We start from the raw sequence: 18,584 nt of genomic DNA, 5'->3' as shown, positions 1-18,584 counted from the left end.
TTAGGGGCCGTTTACACGACAACGTTTTCAGCCAAAAACGGGAAACTTTTTAAATGCGTTTTGCCTGTTCGTTTACATGACAACGGCGTTTTGGGGACTGAAAACGCATATTTTTGAAAACGGGTTCCAAAGTGCCCGTTTTTGAAAACGCCACCGTTATCGTTTCCTTGTAAACACCCAAAACAGGAATTTTTGAAAACGGTAACGTCATGCGCGTGCGTAGTACGTGTTAGGTATGTAGACAGGCACAGTACGTGTCAATTTTAAAGGCAAGCGCGAACAAACATATACAACAATGGCGGAGTACATGGTACTGTTGTTGCTGCTCAAGAGTTTGCTAACACTTCTTCAGCAAAGTGTGGATTTACTTCACCAATATCACAACCAACAGCGGAGACGCATATACAACATCTAATCGTCACTTCCCTACAGGTACTGTTTACTAACAAGGTGACAGCGCCAACTACTGGCCTGGCATATGTAATACAGCGTTTTTGGCCGTTTTCGCAGATATGTGTAAACGCGAATTGTTTTAAAAACGTTGTCGTGTATACGTGAAACTTTTTAAAAACGCAAGGGAAAAACTTTTCCGTTTTTGACTACATCGTTGTCGTGTAAACGTAGCCTTAGATAGCACTGCTTGGTTTACTTACAGGGCCATGGCAGGTAAAAGTTTTATCTTCGGCCTTTTCACACTGGCTGTCACACTCCACACACACTGATCCATTGGCAAACTCGCGAACATCTCTAAAAGATGCACATAGATAAAAATAGGTTAATTAAACATTATACTTTAAAACAATTACATTAGCAAAATTTAAATAAAACAAAATAAAATAAAATAATGAAATATCATTTAGTTTTATTTATCATTTTCCAACAACCAATTTTGGCCATATATGCATACATAATTGTCTTATAATTATTCCTTTATCAATCAAAAGCATTTCAAAGTAGGTGATGTATTCTCTCAGCAACAACACATACAGCAGGTTTTGTTTTGTCTCCGACTCATCCTCCATGTCTTCTTGAACCACAGCCAACTGAACCACATACACTATATTCACACACTGGCGAGAACTTGGCTAATACACCAGTTGGCTGAGTAAGATCCATGAAAAAATAAAGGCATTTTAATTAGAAAAATCTTTCTCGGCACTGGTCTGAGAGGAAACAACAAACAGTCCTCTTTAAATTTTATCTAAACAGATGGCAGCTCAGATTGCAGGAGATACGGCAGAGGGGCTGCCTAGCAGAGCCATCAATACCCTTTCCTTTGTTCGTTTCCATCAGCCCATGTTTCAGAGGAAAATTTTGAGAGCCGGTTCCAAAACAGGGAAAGATGGTGCCTTGTCAATAACAGAATGGGGATCAAAGAAACCTCCCAGATCTTAAAACATCGGAAATCGAGTGTACGAATGCTCACAGTTTAAAGTTTGTCACACTGGAAAAATTTACAGTCAAAATAGGTGCTAATGTGATGCCCTAAACCAACTAAACTACCAACTACAAACTACCAAGAAATCTACCCACCTACCTACCTACAACTCTGAATGGGTGTTACTTTAAAGGTGGCATATCATGAAAATCTTAGTTTAGTATGTGCATGCTTCGGATGTGTGCACGGAGAAAATCAGAAGTTTAAACTAATATGGTTTAAAACACATGATTTCAGCACAAAAGACATGATAATTAAAAAAAAAAAGATGTTTTTTTTAGCAGAGTATCTGAGGAAAGAGCTGTAAAGGCACAGCCCTATTCTGGAAAAGGGGGCGGGGAGCAGCAGCTCATTTGTATTTAAAGAGACATGCATGAAAACAGTGTGTTTCTGCTTCCACTCAAAATATGCATTTTCAAAATGATATAATAAATGACCTGTGGGGGGTTTTAAGCTGAAGCTTTACAGACACATTCTGGGGACACCTGAGGCTTAGGGTGCTTTCACACTTGGTTCGCTTGCCTGGTCCGAACCCGAGTTCGATTGCTCCACCTTCCCACTGCCCCCGCTGGACTGCGTTCATATTATTTTATTTGGGTCCGAACCGCGGTTCGTTTGCGTCATCAAGCCAGCAGCTGTTTCACTTGAACCGTACCCCAGACCACCGTTTTTAAGCGGACTCGGGTATGGTTCGCGGGTGCGCACCCGAGTTCGGAAGACAGCGTTCACATCATCCAAACGAACCGAACTCTGACATCAATCGAACCCGGGTGCGCACCAAAAGTGCTAGTGTGAAAGCACCCTTATATTACATATTGTAAAAAGGGGCATAATAGGTCTCCTTTAACATATTTTAGTTTACTTTATATTTTAAAAGTAAATTCAGCATTATTTTATTTCATTTAAATATTTACTATCTACCTATCTACCTACCCACCTACTAACTAACAGACTTTTGTTTTATGACTAAAAATTAAATGAACCAAACAAATTTAAATTGATTCACCAAATAATCAGAATCAGAACTACTAAGGCTCCTATTTACCCATACCTACCTACAACGCTTAATGTTTTTTTATTTTATTTTATTTATTATTTTATTTTAACTTTATTTTATGACTTTATTTTATTTATTTTTAATTAAAAAATTAAATTAAACAAACATCATTTAATTTGATTCACCAAATAATCAGAATCAGAACTACTAAGGCTTCTATTTACCCATCTACATACCTACATCTCTTAATTGTTTATTTTATTTTATTTATTTAATTTTATTTTGTTTCACCAAGTGAATTTAAAATAAACACATAACGCTGCTCTCAGGTCTGAACTCTTGGTTGAGTGACAGGAGATGTTTGGCACATCCCCATTCATAGACTGGGGCTGCTGATTTAAAGTGCAATTAATTGAGTGTAATGAGACCCCTGTTCATTCTCCAAAATATGACACTCCCCCACAGCTGATTATTGTTAGGAACTAAATTACATTTTTCTGCCACGGGGAATCCTATTCAGATGTTGGTCAGAGTTGCCATTGTTTAATGACTACAGCAGAAAAGCAGTGCCAAACAAAGAGCTCTTCTCTGACGCTCCCGGTGGACCAGAATGTAAATTTGTTGTCAGATGAGTGTTTCCTCTTTGTCATTCACAGATGGCAGTGTGTTCTGAGCCCGCTCGGGACAGGCCGAGGAACAATTAGCTGGATTTTGGTCTGTGCATGCCGTAGCGCTGACCAGACGCGGTCCTGCTGCCTTCTGCGTTCAGACTATAACTTTTAGATGAAATCCATCCCTCTCTCTGATTCTTTTAATCTTTTCTCACACATCCCCAAGGCAGAAGTTTGTACACAATTGTGTTTACAAAGTGACTGGGGGCGAACGGCAATCTAAATGATAGATAGTCTTCATAAAACAAAAAAAATACTGCAGTAACTATGGCTGTACCCAATAGTCTAGTGTCAGAACTTGTGGAGCTTCAAACGCTGCCCACACAATGATTTTATTCATGAAACAATGACAGAATGAAATTGTGTAATTGGTATGTAAAATATATAAACTGTCAACTTGACAACTGACAATTGGATTTATGAATTTAGGGTTATTAAGGTCTTAATGATATACTGGTCAAAAGACTTACAGCGTACAGCTTCAATTTAGTGTTATTAGTGAAATATGTTATGTATTATATGAATTTCTTTACAAAAAAACAAAAACATTTTTGTCTTTTTTACACCAATAATGACATGTTATTAAATGATATAAACAATAATATAAAAAATATATTTATTAACAAAGTGAATTTTATGTTCATAACTTTTTTTAATCAACCGTTTATTATATTTTAAACAATTCTTTTAATCAATTTAAACAATTTTATGAATATTATAATGATTATTATTATTATTATTTTTTTCCTGGCTGTTGACAGTATTTTCTAATTTATGGAGTGATATCCAAAACCTTTAACTCAAATATGTCGGTAAAATGAAATAAGAATTTTGAGCCTGGCAATTATTTTAATCAATTTAAACAATTTTATGAATATTATAATAATTATTTTTATTTATTTATTTTTCCTGGCTGTTGACAGTATTTTCTAATTTATGGAGTGATATCCAAAACCTTTAACTCAAATATGTCGGTAAAATGAAATAAGAATTTTGAGCCTGGCTTCATCTAATATTCAGATCTTTGTATGGGGAAATGTATGAATATTCATGCATATTTAATTATATATGGTCTCATTTGCATATTTAAACATAATATTTCAGAAGAAATGTAATACAAAATAATGTCTTAAAATCTATCTATCTATCTATCTATCTATCCATCCATCCATCCATCCATCCATCCATCCATCCATCCATTCATCCATCCATCCATCTATCCATCCATCTATCTATCTACATATAATAATAATAATAATAAAGAAGTACCACTTTTCAGCATGAACCTAGATATGGCAGATCATATTTTTCTTCATTTCTGAAATCTGGGTGCAAGCTGTCTTTTACTCACCCATCATAAAGATGACAGGCTTTCACACATGTCTTTCCCCGGCTGAAGTATTTACAAGAGAGACACTGATCTGGACCGGGACCCCAGCATCCTGCCACTGAACACAGCGGATCACACACCATCCTTTGCTGAGCTGCGGAGGACATCCACAGAAATGTCTTTACACACATACATTATGGGCATTATATGGGTATAAGTTAGACATTAAACACTATTAAAGGCCCCATGACATCCAGACTGAAGTTGTGTGGCTTTTAGACCATATCTACAGGCTTTGAGGTCATCCATGTGCTAGTGTACGGCTAAACATCTATACTGTATGTTCCTCTCAAATATCCTTTTTCAAAAGGAAATATGTCAACATCACTTTTTAAAAGTTTTTAAACTGATATTGCTGAGGTCAGATTTTGCTTTATCAGCTAATTCAAGCATATTCAAACATTTATATACAAATATTACTACTGAATCAATAAATCCCAAATAAAAACTGTATTGACTGAACCAAAGTCCCTCATATTGTCAACTGGGATCATCAGCTGTGAATGGAAAGCACTGGATGTAGTTCACGGCTGTCGGGGCTGTTGGACAATCCAGGGATATCAGTCGACTGTGATCGGCAGCGTTGAAAAGAGGCGAGTGAATGAGCCGGCTAACAGCACCATTGATCCCACACACCACAGACTTATTATCTCACTAATTACATCAAGCACAGCTTGGCAGTGCGGCACTGTGGGAAGTGTTCTGCAACTGTCAACATCTCCATTACGGACAAGTATCAGTTCAGGGAATTCTTATCGTACATAAGATACTGGCCTGTAAAATGATTGTCTTTATGTCCTATATGTGTCCCAAAGGTGCAGTGTATTGAAATTCAAGAACTGGCAGACCTAATAGACTAGTCTATTATTAACGCTCAAGTACTCTATGATGGTAACTGGGATGACAATATTACAGGTCATTTAGCCAATAACTGTGCAAATCTCTCGAAACCTCATAGTTAGCCTCAAATTTAAGGGGAGACACTGCAGGCAAAAACACCGTTTTTTCATGCACCTGTCAAGTTTGAGATTTTGGGCTTTTTGGTTTTTCATAAAGTGTTTTTTCAGACTAGTGGAAAGAAAACATCCAAAAGACACTGTTAAGTGTTTCTTTTATAGCACTTTATCTATTTGTGTCAATAGATTTCAATTACAATACATATTTTTAAAGGTCGTTTTCTCAAAATGAGTTTTTTCTCCTACACTGAGCCATAAATCGCCACTTCAGTAGCATGTACACACACCAAACATTACATTTTTATTCTTGTCTATATCCTGAAGGTTTTTACAGAGGGATTTGTTCATATATAATTTGCTTGATTATATACAACATTTTATTCCCCCCAAAATTGTGAAAATATAGTGTTTTACACCAAGAAAAGAAAACAAAGTCTACTTTTAAGACCGTTTCTAGTTTACATTAATTTCATGACAATTATGCACATTTACCCCTAACATAATAACCCCTTAAACATAATATTAAATCTAAAATTTCATGAAAAAGAAATTATATAAAATTAAATAATCACAGTATATTAATTATATTAATTATACATAATATAAAATGCTATGTATATATATATATATATATATATATATTATGCTGACCTTGGATTTTAGTAATGAGAATAATGGGAGAAATGTGCCTAATTTTCTATGGAAATAATGACAAATATTAAAAATATAAAAAGTATTATAAAAGTAATATAAAAAATTATAGTACATTTTATAATAGAGTGGACTTTATTTTTTAATCTCAATTAAATGTATTAATAATCAAATGTGTACTAGAGTTTAAAGTTTTGTATTTTAAAACGTTAACATTTTTAAATTAACTTAAAAATGTAATGTAAACTTTAAATTTTTATTTTTTTTTATTTTTTTTACATAAAAGAAAAGCTGTCTGTTGAGAGTATTTTCTGATTTATCAAGTGGAAAAACTCGACAAAATTAATCAAGATTTTTGAATCTGGCTTAATCCAATGTTCAGATTTTTATTCTAGGAATGTATGGAAATTAGTTCATATTTAATTAGATAAACCCTCATTTGCATATTTAAACATAACATTTCAGAAAAAAAAAATGTAATACAAAACAATTTTCTTAATGCACTGTGTTTAATCAACTGGGGAAAGTATGGTGATATTTGCTAGTTAAGATTTTAACCCTATATACCCTGTAGTGTTTTGCCTTAAAATAGTGATACATTTGACCGTTTTAAATAGTCACAAAGTATAAGTTTATACAAAGGAGACGCACCTGTTTAAATAGAGCACTAAATTCATCTTTTTTGTTTGATAGTACTGGCTAGAGCACTCACTACACTCTCTGGGGTCCCTGTTGTTCTTGATCAGAGCTCTCTGGGTGCTGGTGCGGAACAGACTGGTCCAGTTCACTGTGTTGTAGAAGCAGAGCTGGCTGTTGTTGGTCATGTAGACGTTACCGGCGCTGATCTCTTTCAGAGACTGGAACTTGAGCGAAGAGATCCAGCGCTGCTTCAGGATCAGCAGAGAAATACCACTGAGAAAACAAAGACGCACAGAAATGAGGATGATCAGCAAGTCAATACAAATTTGCAAACCTTTTGTTCTTTCATATGGTTGGATTGTTTATTTGGTAGTGATGTAGCAGAAAGGTTTACTTTGATTCACTGTGATTTTGCAGTGAGCATTTTTATTGAGCTGAATGAGTCAAAAACAGTTGACAGCACTGACAGAAAATAATCTTACCTATAAAGTGTTCTACCTCCTATGGTGACAAGGTTGGAAAAGACACCAAGATCAGTCATGTTCTCTGGCCAAGACTGGATGTTTAAGTAACCTTTGGATGCAGTTAACAAACAAGCAACAAACCTATTATTCAACAGTGGTCTAGATGTGGCAGTAAAAAAGCAAAGCAAAAATACATCAAATGTAGTCTTGCAAAAGTAATGACGAAATATAGATATGTAATATCGCACCACAATTTTTCAGTACCATTGGGTGCGTTTTCCACGGTTGCACATGTTCTTATGATCAATATTTTGGTGCATCAAGAATCAGAGGTGCGTTTATATGGTGGCGATGGGAACTGCGTTCACGACAACAGTCATAGGTCTTTCTTATTGTGCAGAGTTTCATTACGTTTCACTCCATTAACTGCAATATAATATCTGACTGTGCCACACACCAGATTTTAATTAAACAAAAGCCTTTTAACATGACTTACTGTTCAGTTTTTCTAACCTATTACACTCAACAAATAAATACTGTAACATAAGGATCCAAGAATGCAGTGAGAAATGAACTTGCTCGACATCATGTGTGTTTTTTGTTATTTGGATATAGCTTTACCAAATCATTTTAAAACTAATGCGAATGCTTTCTCTACCTGTGATCTCTCTGACGGTCCAGAACACATTCAGTCGCTCAGGATCCAGAGCACCGATACCATGATACATGTCTCTGTTAAACACAGCAAAACTGTTTATGAGTGTAAGGAATTTTAAAAAACAAGTATTTTGATGAGCACAGGTTTTGATAGTGTAATAATGTCCTGGGAACAACAAGGTCAATCTCATTATGATTTAAACTGACTTTGCATCAAGTTTGTAAATCGCATGACTACAGATTTTTCTTCTGTCAACACGCAGAGTAACACGTCAGCTTTATATACATCAAAACCACCTCGTTACAGTGCTTGTTGGCATGCCTAGAGAAGTTGACATTCACTTATAGCAGTTTTTGAGGGCACATAGCTGTTCAAAGAGAAATGCAGGTGTCATATGGGAATATCTGACATAAATGTTCCTCACCCTTTAATGCCTGTGATGAGGAAGATGAGGTTGCCGTTGATCTTGGTGCAATTGACAAACATCTCAATGTTGCTGGAATCTACAGTTTGAGCCGTTTGAAGACTGCCGGTACCTATACCATCACACACTGAACACCACAAACAAACATGAGCATACAGTATTGTATTTCTCCTAAAAAGTGTGGAGGTTATATGTAGTTTTTTTAGCAATTCTTAAATTCTTTGCTTTTTACTTTTCGGACAGATGTCAGTGCATGGGATGCACATCTTGATGTGATTTTCCTCCACCTCCATCTTGTTGCTCGGACAGGCTTTGACACAAGAGCTGTGATCCACCACAAAGTTATCTATGTCAAAGAACGACAGGGCTTACTTGTGAAAGATGCTTCTTAGTTCAAAAATATGTTTTAAAGGGACAGTGAAGACAAAAAAGAAAATTCTAAAAAGTAAAAAAATATAAAAATAGTATATCTTTAAATGAAAAAAAAAAAAAACAGTATGAAGCTGTTCTCTTATTTAAAAAAAAAATGTATTAATTATTTCACTTTAAATTTGATCAATTGATCAGTAACTGGTTTTCCTTTGCTGTAAACAAAACTTGGTTCTCGCGAGACTAGCGTATTCTCACTGGAGTTTATGTGACACCTACATCCTATGTCATCTACTGGAACTCCACTCTCTGGTGTGGCACTTTTTATTATGGATGGATGCACTTACAGGCCCCGCTGTCATTAAAGTTGGTACAAGCCTGAGAACAAAAAACAGTCATGTAATTATGTGGTCGATCAACAAAACATGACTATAATGGAGAAATGCCTCTGCAGAGCTTTACGTGTTTTCAACACACATTAAAGGGGTAGTTCACCCAAAAATGAATATTATCCCATAAGCATGGAAGAGCCAGGACATTTTTTTAATTTAACTCAGATTGTATTCGTCTGAAAGAAAAAGAAAAAGAAATAAATATACATATACACCTAGGATGGCTTGAGAGTGAGTAAATCATGGGGTAATGTTCATTTTTGGGTGAACTATCCCTTTAAAGCACATGAAACTACTTTAAAAATGAAGTGAGCAGGCATTTGTCAATACCTCTAGTACACTTTAAAATCATGCAGAATGAGGTATAAATACAGGAAGATGTTGACATACGAAGCAGTCTGTGTCTTTGGGTCCGAAACAGCCTCCTGCACATTCACGGTGACAGCAGTTACTGACGTACGGACCAAAACAGCGTCCATCACACTGCTCTGCACACACCGTCTTTGTCACTGTAACCGCGAAGACAAAAGTGAAGCTCTCTCTACATTTTTATGAGTTTACTTTTCTGTAAATATGTCAAAAGTGCCCAGGACAAAGCAAAAAACTTAAATCTATTATTTCCCAGACAAACTGTGTAACCCCCCTCCCCCCATCAGTGGTGACACTCTACAGAGCTGGGTTGTCTTTAATTATACCTAATTATGTATTAAAAACTGAACCTGCCATCCCCTGCTGTCCCTCTCTTTGTATCTGCCACCCACTCATGAGTGCATCACCACAGGTTGTGCCACGAGCACCAGAGAAGATCACCGAGTTCCCAAGAGCTTTCACTCGAGGTGCTTCAGAATGTGTTTACTTTACAGACAGAACACATTTAATTTCAATTACTGAAACTCTGTTTTTATTTCTGAAACTTTGATGTACAGTAATATTTCTGTCCGCAACATCAGGCAAAAAGTTAACTTTTAACATAGTTAACAACATACTGATTGTTCAGCTGACGAAGCATCCTTCTGAAAGAAACCTTCAGTAGTAAATGGTGTCTGTTTTGCTCACACTTTCAAAGCATTTTTGCTTTTGACAACCATTTATAAGATGAAGAAGTCTTGTATTATCCCTTAATCATGAGAACAACTGCCACAAAGTTATGACTACTGTCTTCCTGTGAGCCAGGTTACAACTTTTACAACAATTATTACAACTATGCTGAAGTAATGTAGTGTGAGAAAAATAATGTGCTTTTTAAACTTTAAATCATATACAGTAAATGTATTCTAGTACACCCTACAAATGATGAACTTTTAAATGAGTATAATATGGGCATTTTAATATAACTTAATTATAAACTTTCTTTTAAACTTTGGTTTCAAGCTTAATAAGAAAGAACTTCAGGTAATAATGTCATTATGTCTAGTAACAAAAATAGGGCATATTCTAACTGAACTATATATACATTAATGTAAGAGTTGTATAGATTTTATTCCATTTGAATGCATTATAATGGCAGTAATTTATGATAGCATAAGTTGACATGTTACGACAAAATCAATAATATTATAATACTGCAAAATGGTCAAAGGTCACATCACACTGAAAGCCTTAATGTATTGCATTTTGCGTGTATGGATGTGTAGTTGTGCAAGTTAAATGATAAAGCCTGTGTTAAATACTCACAGCTTTGGCACTGATCCTCCTGAGGGCCCCAACAGCGGCCGTTACATGAGCGATGACACCTTCTGCCTGTGGAATACATCTTAATGTTAATCCTAAACAACAGCACACTTCAATACTGTGGGATTTGTCTCATACAACGTTCCCACTTAGTTCTCACCACTTGTATTTAATTGACTATTTTGTAATTATCGAGAGAGTGTGATTGAGAGGGACTCAACAGTATCATTTCAGTTAAGGCTGATTACACTGAAGAAATCCTGCAATTTTCTAGGGGTTTCAAAAAGACCCCAAAACCTTGCAAACTATTTGCAAAAGCATATGGCATCTTTTTTTTTGGAAAACTTTGTTAGCGTGAACACTGAACACAATGAAACAATGAATTTGGCAATTTGCCTATGTTTATACTATATAAGTATATGTATATATAAGTTTTTAGTTATTTTATATATAAGTATATGTATATTTATACTGTTAGAAAACATTTCAAATACGTTTCAAATCAATGTTTTTTTATGCAGGTTTTTTGTTTAATTTTCTATTCATCAAAGAATCATCAAAAAGGTATGATGGCAGCACTACTGTTTTTTGAGAGTTGAGAGTAATAAGAAATGTTTCTTGAGCTGCAAATCAGCATATTAGAGTGATTTCTGAAGGATCCTTGCAAACTATTTGCAAAAGCATATGGCATCTTTTTTTTTGGAAAACTTTGTTAGCGTGAACACTGAACACAATGAAACAATGAATTTGGCAATTTGCCTATGTTTATACTATATAAGTATATGTATATATAAGTTTTTAGTTATTTTATATATAAGTATATGTATATTTATACTGTTAGAAAACATTTCAAATACGTTTCAAATCAATGTTTTTTTATGCAGGTTTTTTGTTTAATTTTCTATTCATCAAAGAATCATCAAAAAGGTATGATGGCAGCACTACTGTTTTTTGAGAGTTGAGAGTAATAAGAAATGTTTCTTGAGCTGCAAATCAGCATATTAGAGTGATTTCTGAAGGATCATGTGACACTGAAGACTGGAGTAATGATGCTAAATATTCAGCTTTACCATCACAGGAATAAATTACATTTTAAAAAATATATACAAATATTTTATATTGTAATAATACAATATTATAATATTACTGTTTTGACTGTACTTTTGATAATAAGAGATTTCTTTCAAAAACACCTTACCAACCCAAAGTTTCTGAACAGTAGTGTATACAAAGACATTCAAGTTCAACTAATATTAACATTATCAGTTTTATCAGTATTTCAGTATTGCTGTAAATATTTTAAAACCTTTTACATATCTTCTTGTTTGTTAAAGCTTCAAATTATCCTGCACATGCAAGTTTTGAAAGGACACAAAACAATTTCAGTCTAATTATGAAAATCATCAATTATTATAGCCTGGTTTGAGTCATTAAACTCATCGAAACACTCACATGTGTTGCCACTGTTGTTTGAGGGCACGACCAGAAGTTCAGAACGTGGGTTCTTGATGATGTCCTGCCAGTGGACGGTGTCAGCGTGACACAGGAACTTATTCTGATCCACATACACGCCTCCATTCAGGATTTCTACATCAGTGAGAATTTAAAAAGAGGGTGAATTAGAAATCATAAGCGTTTCTGTGTAAGTGACAACATTTGAGCCATTTAGCCTATTTCACAGCATAAATCATGTTAAAGAAACAATTTATGCGCATATAAAAGACATAGAGTTAATTCTGAGGTCACCTTAAGGATATAACCCTGACTGCTCTATGAAACCAGTTTAAATGATTCATAAAAGAAATGTAATGAAAATAATCTCTCTTTTTAGAACAGGATTTAAGAATGAAATCACCCCAATTCCCAAGTTAAAGAGCTTATAAAAGATAAAGCAAGATTATGAGCATATCAATGTGTCTGCAGAGATTGGGAACATATGCTTTATGTGGAGGTAGTGTACAGTATTTGAGCTGATAGACTCGCATCTCTTTCAAATCCCTCCCTCCTGTTAACCTGTAACAAATAATACTAGCCTAGAAACCTAGTGCTCCAATGAACATTGTGTTCTGTAAGCCTGCTTTAAAAATTTCTATTTATACTGTAAGACATCACAAACGCCTGGTTCATAGCCTCAAACAGCCAGTCTGATGAATGAGGTTGTGGATGGTTGTTTAAAATGGGTTAGTATACTTTCATTCTCTCTTGAAGGAAAACAAATGTGAAGTTAATGAAGCAATATTATTATTCAGACACTGGCTGCTGCTTCATAATCAACTAATGTAACTTTATAAGTTACATAGCTGGACAGTTCTGCTAGAATATCTTATATCTGCACAGGCTTCATATACTGAACCTACACAACTGATTATATCACACTATTAAACCATTCATCTTCAGTAAACATCATCTAGTGCCCATTTGTGTGTGTGTGTGTTTTTTCAATTGCTAAGCCCACACAGAATTGATGATACAATGTATTAAAATGGACCTGAGTACTACAATTTTATTGCTAGTGGGAAAAAAAAAATATATTTGTAAACATTTAACAAGGTTTGTGTGCACGTGTTTTTAATCAATGCATTTATTCAGCAAGGAAGCAATAAACTGATTGTAAGTGTTACATAAGATCTCAAAAAATACTGTACTTTTGCAGTTTCTATTTATCAAAAAATCCTGAAAAAAATACCATGGGGTTTACACAAAAAATATTAAGCAGCACAACTGTTTTGAACAATAATTAATAATAATTAACATTAATTATTAATAAGAAATGTTTCTTGAGCAGCAAATCAGCATATGACACTGAAGACTGGAGTAATGATACTGAAAATTCAGCTCTGATGAGAGGAATAAATTGCATTTTAAGATATTTTCAAATAGAGTTATTTTAAAAAGTAATAATATTTCACAACATTACTGTGTTTTACTGTATAGCCAGGCAGAGCATTAGATTAAATCAAAGATGTATTATGCATGTTTTAGGGGTAAATAAGATACTGATGTGCTGATCCAGTGACATGGTAAAGGTCATTTTTTTGCATTTTTCTGACACTGTATTTTTCAACATCTTGAAAACCCTGACTGACCAGCATTGTGAGATTAGCAGGTCCCAGATCCCTCATCCCTGCATTCAAAATGAACCCAGCAGTGATCAAGGGTATTTAAACATGACAATTTCACTTCCTTTGAGTGAAAGTGAAATATTAAAATTTTCTTTCAGCACTTCCATGATGATGGAAGTGGAGTGTGCAGGGGGAAAGGTTGAGACTTGTGAATGGAACAACAGACCATATGAATACATTTTTAAAGAGTCACTTTTGACATTCACAGCTGGAAACCCAGCCTGCATGAGAAACACTTCACGTCATTAACATCTCTTTGATGAATTCATCTGCACACAATTCCTTCGCTAAGCAGGTGGAGAAAAAGCAGGAATCCCTTTAAAGGGTTAGTTCAGCCAAAAATGAAAATTAGCCCATAAATTACTCACCCTCAAGTCATCCTAGGTGTATATGACTTTCTTCTTTCAGACGAATCCAGTCGGAGTTATATTAAAAATGGTCTTTGATCTTTCAAGCTGTTTAATGGCAGTCAGCGGGTGTTGCATGCATCAGTCCAAAAGAAGTTAAATAAAAAGCGCCCATCCATAAAAAAAAGTGTCTCACACAGCTCCGGGGGGTGAACAAAGGCCTCCTCTAGCTAATCCATGCGTTTTTGTAAGAAAAATATCCATATTCAAAACGTAATAATCCCCCCGGAGCTGTGTGAGACACTTTTTTTTATGGATGGGCTCTTTTTATTTCACTTCTTTTGGACTGATGCATGCAACACCCGCTGAGTGGCATTAAACAGCTTGAAAGATCAAAGACAATTTTTAATATAACGCCGACTGGATTCGTCTGAAAGAAGAAAGTCATATACACCTAGGATGACTTGAGGGTGAGTAATTTATGGGCTAATTTTCATTTTTGGGTGAACTAACCCTTTAACAACAAATGTAATAAATCTATATTTAAATGAGAATGCCATAAATCTGAAAGAATAAGAATGATAATTTGCCTTTGAAGGAAAATTAAAAGGGGAAAAAAGTTGAGCTAATTAAAATGTCTAAAAATATATATTATGAAGTTATCTGAAGGGCAAGCACTCATCGCACGTACTGTGGCCCTTATCAGCCAGAGAAATTGAGCGACATTATGGCACCCCTCTTAACATTAACTGTCTGCCTCCATCTGTAAACATAACTCAATCAATTCAATGGCACAAATAAACTTTGGGTCAAAGCTGAGCACAGTGCACCATTTCTATATTAACTGTAAATCACAAAAAAATATATGAAAATAAATATATAACCTAAAAAAAAAACCTTAATACAAACATCAAGCTGTTTAACTAGGCCACAAGTATGAACTATAACCTTTATAATATTGCAAGTCATTGACAAGCATTATATAGCACTGACGATTGAAGCAAATTAATTATATTATATTATATTATATTATTATATTTCACGGCAATACTGAAATATTGGTAGAACTGGTAACACATTGTCATAATCATTTTTAACATCAATCAACTTTATTACACTATAAATTACATTACTTGAGGGTGAGTAATTTATGGGCTAATTTTCATTTTTGGGTGAACTAACCCTTTAACAACAAATGTAATAAATCTATATTTAAATGAGAATGCCATAAATCTGAAAGAATAAGAATGATAATTTGCCTTTGAAGGAAAATTAAAAGGGGAAAAAAGTTGAGCTAATTAAAATGTCTAAAAAAATATATTATGAAGTTATCTGAAGGGCAAGCACTCATCGCACGTACTGTGGCCCTTATCAGCCAGAGAAATTGAGCGACATTATGGCACCCCTCTTAACATTAACTGTCTGCCTCCATCTGTAAACATAACTCAATCAATTCAATGGCACAAATAAACTTTGGGTCAAAGCTGAGCACAGTGCACCATTTCTATATTAACTGTAAATCACAAAAAAATATATGAAAATAAATATATAACCTAAAAAAAAAACCTTAATACAAACATCAAGCTGTTTAACTAGGCCACAAGTATGAACTATAACCTTTATAATATTGCAAGTCATTGACAAGCATTATATAGCACTGACGATTGAAGCAAATTAATTATATTATATTATATTATATTATTATATTTCACGGCAATACTGAAATATCGGTAGAACTGGTCACACATTGTCATAATGTTCATTTTTAACATCAATCAACTTTATTACACTATAAATTACATTTAAATGCCTAGAAATATCATGCAACTTTAAATCTTAATTAAAAGTAATATATTTAAAATGTATTTTATCATTACTTCAACATACATAACATACGTACCATAACAAACATACCATACCATACCATACGGGTTTTTTAACGCAGACAAAGAAAATCAGAAATTAAAAAAGAACAAGAATAAATTGCATCTATATTGAAATGAATGTTCAGCTGTGCCATAACCAATTAATGTTTATAAGACAGAAGACAAGCAAAAATTTTGTTCATTAACTCGGTGCAAATTGAGGAACCCTCATTGACAGACTATTAAGATGCCTTGTTATGTGATATATTGTGCACCTCATATTGATTTTATTATTTATCTGTTTAGATCTGACACAAAATGCAATCATTTTGCACATGAGAAGCAGAATTCAATAATAAAGCCAAATTAAAACCTCGTCAAAACCACTAACATTTGAGAAATAATCCTCATTTCATTCTGTCTGTGTTCATTTTTACACGGACAAATTGTCTCCAAATGGCAGACTACAATCAGTGAGATGCAAATGAGACTGGAAAATCTGAAGGCTAGGTCACCAGTGCAGATATGAAGAAAAGAAACCAGGCAATCAATCGAGAATATGCATTCATTTAAAATATTCAAAACACTTCAGAACTACTTTTTTTTAATGTAATGTCATAAAAAAAAAAATCCTAATCAGTTAATCATGTTAAAAGACCCAGTTTTCTAATTAACAAAATAAATAAAATAAAATAAAAATTGAATTTAATATTTTTAATAATTAAATAAAAACATTTAAAAAGAAAAGAAATGATGCGGAGTTAAAGCAAAATCTATGATCACTGATGTCATAGATTTATGATATAAACATAGTATTTTGAACATTTCAGAAATTTTGAAAACAAACAAATTAAAAAAAAAATTATATTGTTTATGCAACATTTTTTAAAACTTTTTTTTCCTGAAAGGTTTTAGTTGTCATTTGATATTTAAAAAAAATGTTATTACTTGTTTCAGAATGTACAGAGAACATTCAAAAGTAGCATTCCCATAATGTTTGCAAAATTCTAAAATGTAATGTTCCCTTAATGGTCACATAAGCACGATTTTTTTTTTTTTAAAACACTGAAGCCAGTTTTATCGATTTAATATAAAAATATGATTCTGCCATTCTACTTTGACAATTAATCAGGTTTTATCCATTTAGAAATGAACATGCAGGAAAAGCGTTTGGATTTGAACTACAGCATTTCATGAACAAGAACGAATGAATCAAAATCACTTAGAATGATGACAATTTCTGACACCATCTTCCATGCACCATTTTTTATGTGGACAAAGACAAATCATACAAAACAGTGGAATCGCTCACAGAACCATTAACTTCTCCAGCCCAAACTTGACTACCGCATCTTACAGGAAACAAATGATGCACCAATAATAAACAGTCAACTTTCTTAACTTTGCGCACTATGTGCCCACATTGCAATGACAAGTCATATTAAAAATCACAGACTTCTGTTCGCTTTGTCGCTGTCAGAGAACGGCCCTTAATATCCTCTACTGAGGCTTCAGATCATGATCCACGGCCCTCCGCTATTCGGCCGCCCATCCACATTCACGATGCGTCTCATTATCCAGCCACACAGGGAGGAGAGTTTGGCTGGAGGAGATAGCAGAGCGTTCCAGAAATCCCAGCCAGCAGCAGGGTCTCAGGAGGCCAGGAGCCATGATACGGCTGAAACCTCACAGAGGGGAAGAGCACCAGTTCAAATGTGAACTTGACATAGCAACTTTTGTTGTCTTGTTTTCATTTTATAGCATAAAATGGTGCAGCAAGACATCATGGAACCTGATGAAATGGCTAAAACTTGTTGCCACAAACTTCCCATTAGGAAAAATAAAAGAGAAACAGTTGAGCATAGAGCTAGCAATGCCAGTGTCATGGGTTCATTTCCCAGGGAATTTTACATAAAAGCGTATGCCAGATGCAAATACAAATGTAATGTACATTAAAAAAAACATTATTTTTTTTTGCATTGTATTTTTGTATTGCTTCTACTACAAATATGTACATTCTTATGTCAAGATACTTTTAGTTGAGAAGAAAAATTACTTAAGATATTAGGTCTTGTTTTCTGAAAGAAAAAAAAAACAGTATTAAAATTAAGTGATTTTATGCTAATTTTATGATTGTGATTTTAAGTGATTTTATACTAAAACAAAAAGAAATATATTATAAATATATTATTTTTCTTATCGAATTGGCAGATTTTTTTTTCTTTCTTGTTTTAAGCAAAAATTCCCTACATTTTATTGCATTTCTCAGAAAACAAGACTGAATATCTTTTGTTATTTTGCATGTCCATCTAAGACTAAAATCTCAAACCAAAAGAGATATTCTTTATAAAAGTTAAGACTCATCCACACCCTCCTAAAACACCTCTTTCAAACATGCCCCCACATATCTACGTCACTGTGTGGGAAGATTTACATAACACCACCCAAATGTTCACGCAAAGAAAGAAGGCGTAACTTTGATTCCAGGGGTGTGAAGTAACGAATTACAAATACTCACGTTACAGTAATT

General features: G+C 34.2%; 1 protein-coding gene across 1 annotated transcript in view; it reads right to left on the bottom strand.

Annotated features, from left to right (window-relative positions):
• Positions 1-18,584, bottom strand: part of LOC107725380 (receptor tyrosine-protein kinase erbB-4) — a 206,917-nt gene that overhangs the window by 32,045 nt on the left and 156,288 nt on the right. Inside the window, 11 exon segments of the mRNA XM_074560124.1 lie at positions 654-747; positions 4,458-4,590; positions 6,816-7,015; positions 7,225-7,315; positions 7,865-7,938; positions 8,289-8,415; positions 8,521-8,726; positions 9,001-9,035; positions 9,440-9,558; positions 10,724-10,789; positions 12,173-12,307. Coding sequence (XP_074416225.1) covers positions 654-747; positions 4,458-4,590; positions 6,816-7,015; positions 7,225-7,315; positions 7,865-7,938; positions 8,289-8,415; positions 8,521-8,726; positions 9,001-9,035; positions 9,440-9,558; positions 10,724-10,789; positions 12,173-12,307 — 1,280 coding nt within the window.

This window comes from Sinocyclocheilus rhinocerous, unplaced genomic scaffold, assembly GCF_001515625.1.
Source record: "Sinocyclocheilus rhinocerous isolate Xijiao unplaced genomic scaffold, SAMN03320098_v1.1 scaffold1386, whole genome shotgun sequence".
NCBI classification, from domain to species: Eukaryota; Metazoa; Chordata; class Actinopteri; order Cypriniformes; family Cyprinidae; genus Sinocyclocheilus; species Sinocyclocheilus rhinocerous.
Note: the sequence above shows the minus strand (reverse complement) of the source record. Positions and strands in the feature narration are given on the sequence as shown.